The sequence below is a fragment of the Sorghum bicolor genome, chromosome 2 (genome assembly GCF_000003195.3).
Source record: "Sorghum bicolor cultivar BTx623 chromosome 2, Sorghum_bicolor_NCBIv3, whole genome shotgun sequence".
NCBI lineage: Eukaryota > Viridiplantae > Streptophyta > Magnoliopsida > Poales > Poaceae > Sorghum > Sorghum bicolor.
In genome coordinates, this window is record NC_012871.2 from 16663318 (window position 1) to 16675297 (window position 11980).

Genomic DNA, 11980 nt, shown 5'->3' on the forward strand with positions numbered 1-11980 from the left:
GCATAAACCCCATAGGTATGAAGGATGAGGAAAACATAAGACCTTAAAGGTTAATGAAGTTAGACACATGCATATATGAAGATAGTGACATTAAGGTTATTAGGTATCAAGGAGAACATCATATTATACTTTCCTTCTTTTTACACTTGCTTTCACTCAATGGTCAACTCCTCATCAGTCTTTATCTTCAGATCTGCAACTTCTAGTCTTTCTCCTTCTACACGTAGCAAACACTAAGCATACATATACAAACACACAAACAAGCAAAGTAGAGACAACCAAGGACAATACATAAATCATGACCAAAGTTATAAAAAAAACATTGTTCTAGAAGAGAGGGGTCGTTACTATGGTTACAAGAACGCGAAAAAAGAAATGGCTACTTGAAGATTTACTTTATAAAAGTAAAGGCTATATATTTGATTTATTTCAATTTAACAGTACAATGTGAAGGATAATAATTTAGAAAAGTCGAGTTAAATCTAGTCAAGTTAAATCTAGTTAAAATTTACTTTGTAAAAGAAAAGTATATGTTAAAGAATATCTAATCGAGTTCATGTAGTCGTGTTTAGATTAAATCAAGTTATACATTAAAACACATTTTAAGTTGACATTAATCATTTATTGATGAAAGAACGTTGTAGTATAAAACCTGTATTGTTTTTTATTATAAAGCAAATTGCATAATCATTAATCAAATTAATATTTAATTCCTAAACACATAACATGTTCAAACATTGTTACTAACACATATATTCGATGCTATGAATCTAACACAAAAAGAACTGACTTAAACAGTAGTGAAAGAAATTAAACAAAGTATTCTAGCCTGAGTCACAGACTCTCAGTTACTTGGAGAAGAAAAACTCTTTAGTCCTTATGTTGTGATAGCATTATTATTTGGGAGAGCTAACCATTCTTTCATTCCGAACTCGACCTGACATTATCATCCCCTCAACAGAGTCAAAAGGCAGCCAGATTATTACTTAATTAAGGTAGATTATTACTTAATTAAGGTGCGTCAAGTGGTCGTTAAGACCACCAGGCACCGGTCCAAAGAAAACATAAATCAATCTCATTTATCCACCTCTCCCTCAAACGAAGAGGATTTTTTTTCTCAATCCCTTTTCTTCCTATATCACTGACATCTCCAGTCCACCCAGTGGAACAACCGTCGCCACATCGAGGCCGCGCAGGAGCCCGAGTGGGCGAGCCTTGGAGCAACTTTATAAATTCATCAATCTCTGACACCGTTTAAAAAAAAACAATCTTTACACTATCTGATGTAGAGGCTCTACGGCCACATCGCGTGTGGCAAATCAACTGATCAACACACGGTTCACATACGTCGTGTAAATGAAAACCCCAACACACAAGAAAAAAGAAGAGCATCCAGTTCTCGATCTAGCAATGTTTTAAATAGCGCGATATTTTCACGCTATAGCGGCCAGAATAAGTCGACGCGAAGCTATACCTCTTTTTTACGCTATCAGCGCTATTAGCGCTATAGCGCGCTAAACTAAAATAGCATCATAGCGCCTCTATTTTGCGTGCTATTGCTGTTTATCTGTGATCATGTTGTCATGCACTTATTTGTTGTGTTGTGCTTATGCACTTATGGTTATGCACTATGCAGTCATGCATTATGCTTATGAGTTAGTTATGTATTAAACATTTAAACTGTGAAACACCTATGATTTGTGATTGTGAAATATTATGGTTGTTTGAACTTGTTGTCTATTATATATTTTTGCATGTTTCCAAATAAACAGCGTGCTCGCTATAGCGCAAATAGCGTTAGGAAGACACTATTTTCTATAGCCCGCTATTTAAAACATTGTGATCTACATAGTAGGACGATAAACACGGTGTCCCTTTGAGGATAATAAACACAATTCAGCGGCTAGGTTTATGAAAAAGCACAAGCAAAACAGTGCAGACTGAAAAAAAAAAGTAAACAGACTACAAAATGCAACAACAGGAATAGAGAGAAACTGTGTAGCTATGACATCTCCTTGAATCTTGCCATGGCCTTCTTCTGGATGATGGTTTTGTAGCTGTCCCCAGCTTGGGCCTCCAGGGATGGATCAGCCTTCCGCTGCTGACTTCCCAGTCCAGCCCTGACGTCCACGGATTTTGCCTGGACTGGTTCCTTGATACCGCTGCCATCCTTTCCGAGACCCTGGATATTTGCAAAGTAGTTGCAAGAAACAAAAACAATACAAATGGACACTCACATCAGAAGGAATACAAGACAATATTTTCGCACTTTCCCCCAATGTAGGAAATATGGGCACACTGATTCCCCCCTGCATTCACAGTCACTGCTTGTGCCCAACAAACTATTCATTCCCACTAGACATCTTCTCGCTCAAGCTAAATACTCAGTGACTCCTGATTCTTACATGGTAGAGTCTAGACACAAAGGAAGCACATGGGACTCAGAATCAACTAGTCAAGACACAGAGGTATACTTAATTAGTTATTTCTGGAAAGAGATCAACAAGACAAGCTTAAGATTTGCTAACCGATACTAACAGCTTCCCAAGCTCCAAACAACTTCAGTTATACCAGAGAGTTGCATTAAAATAAATTTCATACTTCTATCTTATTACAAATAGGCATATTTACCAGTTTTTTCTCAAAAAAATACATAAATCAGATTCCAAAGTCAGACACATTTGCAGTAACACGAAAAATAAAAAGGGGGCATAAATACTCAAGATCAAATGCAGGACATTGTAAAGAATGTGCTAAGAGCATCTCAATCAAACTGACAAATATTTGGGAGATGAATTTACCAGTCCCTCTTGCCACCCCATGTTGCGTAGAATACGGTTGCCCACATTGCTTTCGTCAATTGCTCTATCAGCGGTAATAACTTCATAGTTTTCACTGTTGCCAATTTCACCACTGGAACGTTCACCCACACCAGGAGGAAACGGCATTGACCCTATCTCACTTGAACCCTTTCGGGACGGATAGTCACCAGCTTGACAACAGGTAATTTCCAGAAAATCAATAAAAATCTTACAAGCAAAACCGAAAACATCATCCCTAAACTGTATGTTGGGTCAAGGACATATTCCAACAGTAACAAAAAAATCCCTAGAAATACCAAGTCAGCCTTATATAAACACTAATACGAAACTGAGCATACTGCCAGCAATGCTTCAGCAAAATGATAATGATGAGAATAACAAAGAAAAATAAATTTCTGGACGGACAGTATGTTGCTGTTACTAACACATCGTGATGAAGGAATGACAATGGAAAATGACAGCAATTGTACACGATAAAAACTTTAAAGTGTATTCTTACTTGAATCCAATCCAACAGTATCAGTGCCAAGAGATGATCCATACAGATTTCGTCTTTCTGCAGCTCGGTCCCTGTACTGGGATTGTCCTGGTGCCTCAGAAAACCGACGTTTACCACTCCCAGAAACTCCCGACGAAGTATTAGAGACTAAGGCAGACACATCAGTTTTGAAGGGTGCAGGAGTTACAAGTGACTCAGGACTTGTCATTAACCCACTTGCTCTTGTGGTTCTAGTGGTGCGGGAATCAGTGCTCCCGGCATCAGATAATGCATGAAACGTAGTATCTGACTTGATCACTCCTCTAGCAGAACCTCTTATGACACCCATAACTGTAGTCCCTAAGCTGTTACTGACAGGTCTAGGCTTTACATCGGAATCCAACATTTGGGTCGATGCAATTCCTTGGCCAATAGAATTATCCATAGCATTTTCAATGTCAGAATTCGCCTTGCTTTTTAAAGAGAAACCAGTTCCATTATGTGAATGCTTAAATTTATCATCAGAACTTGATGGTTCTTTGTCGTCAAGGACAACTCGTGCGGCCTGCCCTTCTTGATTCCTTTGCTTCCACATAGCTAGGACATTGTTCATCTTCTTCTTATTAGCTATGAGACTACTTTTTGAGGCCAATTTAATCTCTTTTGCCTTCTCCTTTTCTCTCTTTTCTGCAGCCAGTGCTGCATTTGCAGCAGCTTGAACAGCATCAGGAAGTGAAGTTTTCTCACTTTGTTTAGTTGTGGCAGCTGGCGCAGAGATCACAACCTTTTTGCCACTATTACTGTCTGAGGTCTTAGTGTTTTCACTGGCTGCCTCCCCGGCTGCCTTAGTATTGTTCTGGTCATTACAAGGGACATATTGTTGAGTCTGTTGATCGTACGAATACCAAACTCCAGAGTTGCTGTCATAGTAAAGGCCTACAACAAACAAGATTACGTGTTAAAACATAAATGGAAAAAGATCCGTAACCGTAACATTACCAACAAAATTAGTCATGCTTTTAACAAAATTTTGATGCAGTAGACTCATACTTACCAGTAGTTCCATCATAATAGAATCCAGATGCAGAATCATAGTAGTAACCAGATTTTTCATCCCAAACAAATCCCGACTGTGTTGTACCACCATCTTTTTGAGATTCAGAGTTGCTGTTCTGTTTGTCATCAGGATTGTACTCTTTTGGAGCCCAACCTATGGCATCATACTGGTCCAACAGGCAAAGGTATTAAACCAATGAGCAACATGTCTACAACCTGCCTAAACTATGTGCTTAGTTAACATTAGAATATGCCCCCTGTCCTTTTTCATTCTTCTTATTTGACATCTTAGTATTTTTAAAATGTGGTTCTTATTTTTTTAGTACTTTCCGTTAGTAACTAATGACTATTAAGTGTTTTTAGAAACAAATCTAGTGATATTTTTCATATGCCCAATCCCAATTCCCCATGCTTTCAGAATTGTGAGTCTCTGAAATTTGACAGCGCAGCTTGAAAAGAACCAAATACTGAAGTAATATATAAATGGATATGGTATATAAAGATAAACGGTAAATGCTTAATCTTACAGTGTCAGGAGTTATAACATACCTGCTGAGCAAATGATGCAGCCTCAATGGCAGCCGCAGCAAGGCTGTTTGACTGCGAACCGCCCGATGCAGGTCCATGTGTACTTTTAGCATATGCTACACGCAAAACCTGACCGTTTTTCTCAAGTGTAGTCCCATTTGTAGCTTCCAGAGCTTTCGTAGCATCTTCCACCTGTCACAACAGGATGTTGAAAATTGTCAGTAACTATATACATCAAGAAAACAAAAGCTCAACTCAATCCACCAGACAACACCACTTACCGAATGGAAATGAACGAAAGCAAAACCTCTAGACACATGAGTAAACTTATCCCGAACAAGGCGGATATCCTGGTGAGAAATAACATGTAATGCTTCCAGAAAAATAAGAGAAACCTAATCAAGCAATTAGTTTGTTCCCCACCTTTATTGGTGCGTGCTTAGCAAATTCGTACCGAAGCATTTCCTCATCAGCATTTTCATCCAAGCCACGAACAACTAAAACATGAGTTGGACCTGCAAACGACCGCAACTAAATAAGACAGCACGATACATACTTCACATGATTCCAGAATGGAACTATGAAAATACAAAGCTTGCCTAGTTCAGATCCCCTTCTCCCAAAGTGTGGAGTGGAACCTGTCGCATCAGCTGGTAGAGCATCCTCAGTACGAGGTTCATTGCACTATGCAAATACAAATAAACATATGATTAGCCAGAGCAAAACCACAAAACTAATTAGTTACCCAGCTATTAACTTAGGAAAAATGACGCAAAGTAGAGTGGTAGCATTTTCATGCACATATAGAAAAATAGAGAATTACACAACACTATGGCAGTGTTCTTTAAGTAGAACAAAGTAACAAGTAGACGAAATCCAACACATCACCCTGCCCTGCCACTAATCCACTCACCAATTAAACTACAGGCCACGATGGTCATGACTCAGGAAAGTGGCAGATGCGATGAGGAATTGTACAGAAGCTGGTGTTCAGGTGGGGTGTGTGGGTGGGGCAGGGGGGCAATGGAAATGTGATATGTAAAATAACATCCTTACAAGTACCTGAAAACAGGAGGTCCTGCGGGCAAAATTCATACATCCACATATAGTACAAATCCAGTCACACGGTGCAGCAGCAGTCCTGTGACCATAAGTAGGCCTTGTAAAATTTTCTTGTCCAAGAGAAGGCCCAACCATCCCACCGGTTGGTTTACTACTGCAGTAAAGACAGTGTTAGAAGTAATTGCACTGGAAGGAATTTTCATATAAACACATGAGCACAAAAGGCTAGTGCAACAATAAAAGGAAGACAAGACTCACCCCCACCCACCCAACCCACCCACTAACAGAACATTGTTGACGTATAAGGATCACAAGCACCTTCCCATGGTAGTAGCATAATGAAGTAACACCACTTTTCCCCACTGAAATCTTGCAGAGTCAATGCAAACCCATGTAATCTTTGGTCATCAAAATAACTACTACACCTCCATTCCAAACTATATGTCACTTTACCTTTATCCTAAGTCAATCTTCTCGAAATTTGACCAAGCTTTTAGAAAAATATAATAACATCTACAGGTTCAAATAAATGCAATATCAAGACCTATTTCGTGGAGATTTCAGTGAAACTAAATTGATGATGTGCATGTTGGTGTGTTTTCTATAAACTTGGAGATTTTTTCGATTCTCGATTGTGCTAGTTCAGAAAAAGCAGAAATAATCGAAGCATTTGGTGGGAGTCTTGGGTTTTTTTCACCGAGAATCAGATTATATGCAGAAACAAGCATGGACAATACAAGTACTCCCTCCGTCCCAAATTATAAGTCATTCCAAGAATCTTGGAGAGTCAAAGTTTTTCAAATTTGACCAAATTTATATAGCAAAATAATAACATTTTTGGTACCAACCAAGTATCATTAGATTCTTTGTTAATTATATTTTCACAGTGTACCTATTTTATGACATAAACCTTTATATTTCTCTCTATATTTTTGGACAAACTTGAAAATGTTTTGACCCTCCAAGATTCTTGGAATGACTTATAATTTGGAACGGAGGGAGTAGCTTATAATTATACCCATGCCAATTACAGAATATACAGCCGAGACACATGAGAACTTCATAGCTAAAAGGCAACCTCAAGTAAAAAGTATAGTTACAAAGGATACAAAAAAGGACAACAATTCCAAAAGCATAATACAACTCCTCAAGACAATAATTTAGGGGGGGGGGGGATGTGCAACCATGCACTTTATACTCATTTATTCACCAGCACGCTACCAGATATTGCATAGGATGGAGGACTTTGTATAAGATGGCAGTGAAACATACTGAATTCTAAATAGAAAAACACGTATACCTGTACTGAAAGAACACATTCCTGCCATCAATTTCGAGACCATTCTCTCCAGTAGCTTCCATCATTCTACGGGCAGCTTCCTGTGGAGAGGATACAGCTTTGTTAACAGTACATGAAAGTTTGGGTGAGTAATAATTTAATAACACTTGTTTGATTAATACCACAGTGGGGAAGTCAATAAAAGCAAATCCACGAGACATGCCAGAATTCCGTTCCTTGATCACACGCACACTGCGTAGAGGCCCCCACTGAGCCTACAAGAGAACAGACAAAATGATTAAAACAAGCCAGACAGTACACTTTCAACCAGTGCAACAAGTTATCAAGAGGAACTTGTACAAGAATCTGATATAGGTCATCATCATTAGTCTTCAGGGATAGTCCCTTGACAACAACAGTGGCAGATGGGACCTGCAAACATGAATGCAAACTCATGGTTTGTAAATTTCAAACCCGCTGCCACAAATATATGTATGCATGTATGCAGTATGTCCATACCACTGAATCACCATGCCTCCTATCATCCCAATCATATTCCCTTCTTCTGTCAAATCGATTATCATCATACAGGCCATCTCTTTGGTTCCGACCATGACTTCTCGCACGAGGAGATCTTGATCTAGACCGTGATCTTGATCGGCCATCATGCCCATGTGATCGAGAACGGTTATGGCGCATGTATGGACTTTCCTCTCTTTCACGACTTAATCCACTTCTTTCACGTTCGCTCTCACATGAATCACGTCTTCGCCAGCTACTATCTCTCCTGCCTCTCTCATAGTCCGAATCATAACCGTAACGACCATATTCATGATCTCTCTCATAGCTGTCCTCCCTGCTTTGGTGAGAACTGCGGTACCGGTCTTCAAACTCACCATGAAACTCCGCATGTTCTCTGCTTCCAATCCTTTTGCTCCTATCAACACCAAAATCACGGTGACTGCCAGATTCATAATAGTTGTCAGTAGCATGATAATTATCACGGAGTCTATCAACTCCTCTGTATGAATCAAACTCATGATGCTTTCCATCATTGCGATAATTAGTGTCGTGCCTTCTGTGATCTCTTGCAGTTGCATATTCCTCATCATGATTCCTTCGAGGCTGAGACCACATTCCACCAACAGAGGGTGGTGGTGCATACATATTTCTATCATGTGTATCCTGACAGAATGCACCCCTCCCATATGAATCTCTAGGAAAGCCTTCATCCACAGATCTCCTACCATTGTAAGATCCACCAGACCTGCAAATTAAGTTAATAGGGGATGATATCGTAATATGGCTAAGCACTATATATAAATATTAAAGGCATGACCCAAATCACAAAAGGGGAGAACTTGTTGAAGAGTTAACCCAGTACCAAATAAAAACATAACTCGGCTTACTAGAGAAATTAGAAAAAAAAAAGATTTGGCACGTTTTACAGGAATAAAGGACATGAATTCCCCAGTTATAACCCAACAATAGAATGACTAGTTGACTTACCTAAAATCTGGCTCATTGGTTACACCATACCCATTCGGTGCCTGTAGATTCAACACAATAAGCCTAGTCAGCAACAAATTCTACAGAACAGGCAGGTAAATCCATTCCATTTAAGCAACGGCCTCTTCTTGAACTCCTTTACAACTAACGCTGGATACACAGAGGCCAACCGCATGGCCAAAATTCTGCTATTTCATCATCTTCAGTAGTTAGTAAAGGAAAAGACTGCAATTACACTGTTGTTCTCCCATCCATGTTGTGGAGCATAACGCCCATGATCCATTTCCAAAATTCAGCACTTGTGTTATCCTGCAAGGTTCTTTGTGATCTTTACAACTTTTGGGTACAGATTTTTCTGTGTAGCCTGTAAAGAAATACATGGCATGATAGAGTTACGCACCTAACCAGAAGGAACCCCCAGTTATGTCCACCAATAATAAATTAAAGTTTGAGAAAATTGTTAATATTTCAATTGATGACTTCTGGCATGAAATTATTAGCTATATAATACTTAGCCCATCTGGAATGAAATACTTTTGTTGGAAAGAAACGAACTAGTCAAGAATTCCAATGAAATTACTTAGTTCAAAATGAGGCTATATAAAATTCTAGTATTTTGTGAATCCAGACATATGTTACCATCACTACAAGAACAACCTTACACATAACAGAACTTATGAGACATTGTAATAGTTTTTACATGATTAATGTATAATAGTAATACATATGACTACTCTGACATAAAAATATGAAAGTGTATGGCAGGGTGGGGATCAAATGGTCAGAAGAGGCCTAAATTGTTTCTGTTTCCATACTTTTTCACAAACGAAAACAAAAATGATACTGAAGAAAGTGAGTCTAGCACCAGTATTACAGCATGTCGATAACAGCCAGCAATTGATAATGCATAGTATTATAGTAAAAAAACAGCTACGCAACAATATACATAGGAATGATAACACACACATGTAAACCGTACATATGTGACAGGTTAAAATAGCAAAGCCTATGGGAGTGTGGGGTAAGCAAAAAAAACAGTAACAATACCATGAAGAGTTTCTGGCCCAAGACGATAGATCATTAAATGGTAGAAACCATTGTCATCTCCATATTCATGGTTTCCATTTTTCACAAGAACACGATAAAACTTTGAAAACAAGCCCCGTTGGTTTCTGTTTCTATTTCCGTTTTCCCAAAAACGCAAGAAAACATCGAAAACAAGCCCCACTAAATGATATTATCCACTTCTACTTTCATGAGTTCATCCCTAGCTGGGCCAAACACAAAGGTTATAAATTATAATTAAGATGTCTATGGGCTTATTATTTCTTCATACGACACACAAGGACTAAGGGGATTTAGCCTAGTGCTAATGATCCACAGATAACTAAAATGTATCTCAGGAAAAGTTCATCAGCAGAGAAGTAAATATCACAATTTGACTGATAGTAAACATATCTTGAGACTTCAATTTCAAGTTGGGCATGACCAAAAGATAAATACATGTAAACTGAGTATATCTCATGCTATAAGGTTGGCAGCATCCTGAATTAATTAAATTGATTGATTGAGCGTCTAACCCCCCCCCCCCCCCCCCCAAGTATCAAATTCTGGTATATCACCTAAACCCCTAACTACAAATCAACATTCTCAAAGGCATTAAATTCATCATCACTGAACCTAAATGAGGGGGGCTTAGAGGGAGGCATGAGGACAAAAAAAAAAAGCAAACCTTCAACACGGGCTGTATCTGCAGGTGTCCACAGTTGCCGGTCGGTCGTGGTCGTCGGAGGTGGACTGGATATGCAGGCTGTCGTCGTTGCGGATCTGCAGGGCTGTCGTCGTGGCCGGATCTGCAGGGGCGTCGACCGGCACCCGGGCTACACCGACGAGATGGCGAGGAGACTAGACTCCGGGGGAAAGGAACCAGGATGCCGACGTCGGAGGGCTACCGGCAGGGTTGTTGACGACCGCGATGAGCCTAAAATCGCCCGCGGCGGCGCTTTGGTGCGGAGAAAAGAGAGGGAGGAGCGGAGAAGGCCGAGCCGAGCCTCGTGCGGAGACGGGGGATTTTTTTATTATTAGTAATTAAATGCCCGTGTGTTTTTTTTAAAAATGCCCGTGTGTTGCAACGGAAAAATATAATATATAATAAAAATATGTATGAGCTTGTGTTGTGCTGTTATTCAAAAAATATACTGATCATCTATACCTCATCACAAACAAATTATTGTTTATGCAAATCATGTGCGCGTCTAATTCCCTGTGGATGAGTTGTCTTCCGTCCAAACTTCTTCATGTCCGTGCGTCATAACGGGTACCTCAGCATTGGCTGAGCGACAACCACATTCAATTTTGATGGACACATAGCTAAGTTTAGAACTTCGATAGATTGGTGGGTCATTTTTTATACTTGTCTACAGTAAAAGGAAAATTATTTTACTAATATATGCTCAGTAAGTGTTGAACACTTCATCTATCATGCTGGAGCTCTACCCTCTCATTTTATTCCAGTGGCTCAGCCATATCACAATGTCATGCACACCATTGTCCAACCGCCTAAGCTTGACATTAGATATAATGGATTTCGATTAGGAGCGCTCCACAGGACTATATAGTATACACCCCTTTTGTTTGAATTTCTGTAAAAAAAAAAAGAAGCAACATTACCATTTAGTATTTTTCCTCCTGGCATCTCACCAAGTCCCAAACCTTCATGGTTTTGTCATAACATCATGAGTAGAACTTCAATTATGTTCTACAAAGTTATTTGACAACATGTTTCAGACTTTCAGCACACAATGAACATAGTGTCAGTACAAACTAATAAAATAGCATCACCTTAAACCATGAACTAATTATGTATGAGCAATTTTATTCACATGTTACATACTCTCAATTTTGTTTGAGCATGCAAGAAGTGTAGCCCTTAAATCCCTAATTAGTGCTTGCCATTGCTTCCAGTCCAGTGCTGTTTGAAGAGTCTTGTTTACATAGTTGCCATCAGTCCTACGAAATATCGAACATAACGAGGTAAATTTAATATCCAAAAAACAAATTCCATCAATACAGAAGTTGTTGATGCAAAAGTTGGATCTGCAAACACAAAGGGCTAATACCCGGTTTAAATGTTAAGGCGTGCCAGCCGATTTGACCTTACTATCGGCAAAGGTGGTAACTCGAATACTTTGGTCCTGACAACAGCGATGCGCCCGGATGTCACGGCCAAGAGGTATTCACGCGGAA

The 11980-nt window shown here is 39.3% G+C and overlaps 1 protein-coding gene across 8 annotated transcripts; it reads right to left on the minus strand.

Annotated features, from left to right (window-relative positions):
- Positions 1793-10790, minus strand: LOC8057966 (SUPPRESSOR OF ABI3-5). Of its 8 annotated transcripts, none has more exons than XM_021453021.1 (17): positions 10467-10790; positions 8970-9098; positions 8735-8775; positions 8301-8492; positions 7745-8162; positions 7586-7657; positions 7408-7500; positions 7247-7326; positions 5947-6100; positions 5484-5568; positions 5308-5399; positions 5166-5234; positions 4906-5076; positions 4355-4523; positions 3322-4236; positions 2802-2992; positions 1793-2182 (listed from the first exon to the last, which is right to left on the minus strand). In XM_021453021.1, the coding sequence occupies exons 2-17, from the start codon at positions 9015-9017 to the stop codon at positions 2003-2005; spliced, it is 2970 nt and encodes a 989-aa protein (XP_021308696.1). In that variant the 5' UTR covers positions 9018-9098; positions 10467-10790; the 3' UTR covers positions 1793-2002. The 8 variants fall into 8 exon arrangements, with proteins under 8 accessions (XP_021308696.1, XP_021308695.1, XP_021308692.1 ...); XM_021453020.1 differs by having other exon boundaries at positions 7745-8186; XM_021453017.1 differs by having other exon boundaries at positions 7745-8492; positions 8970-9043.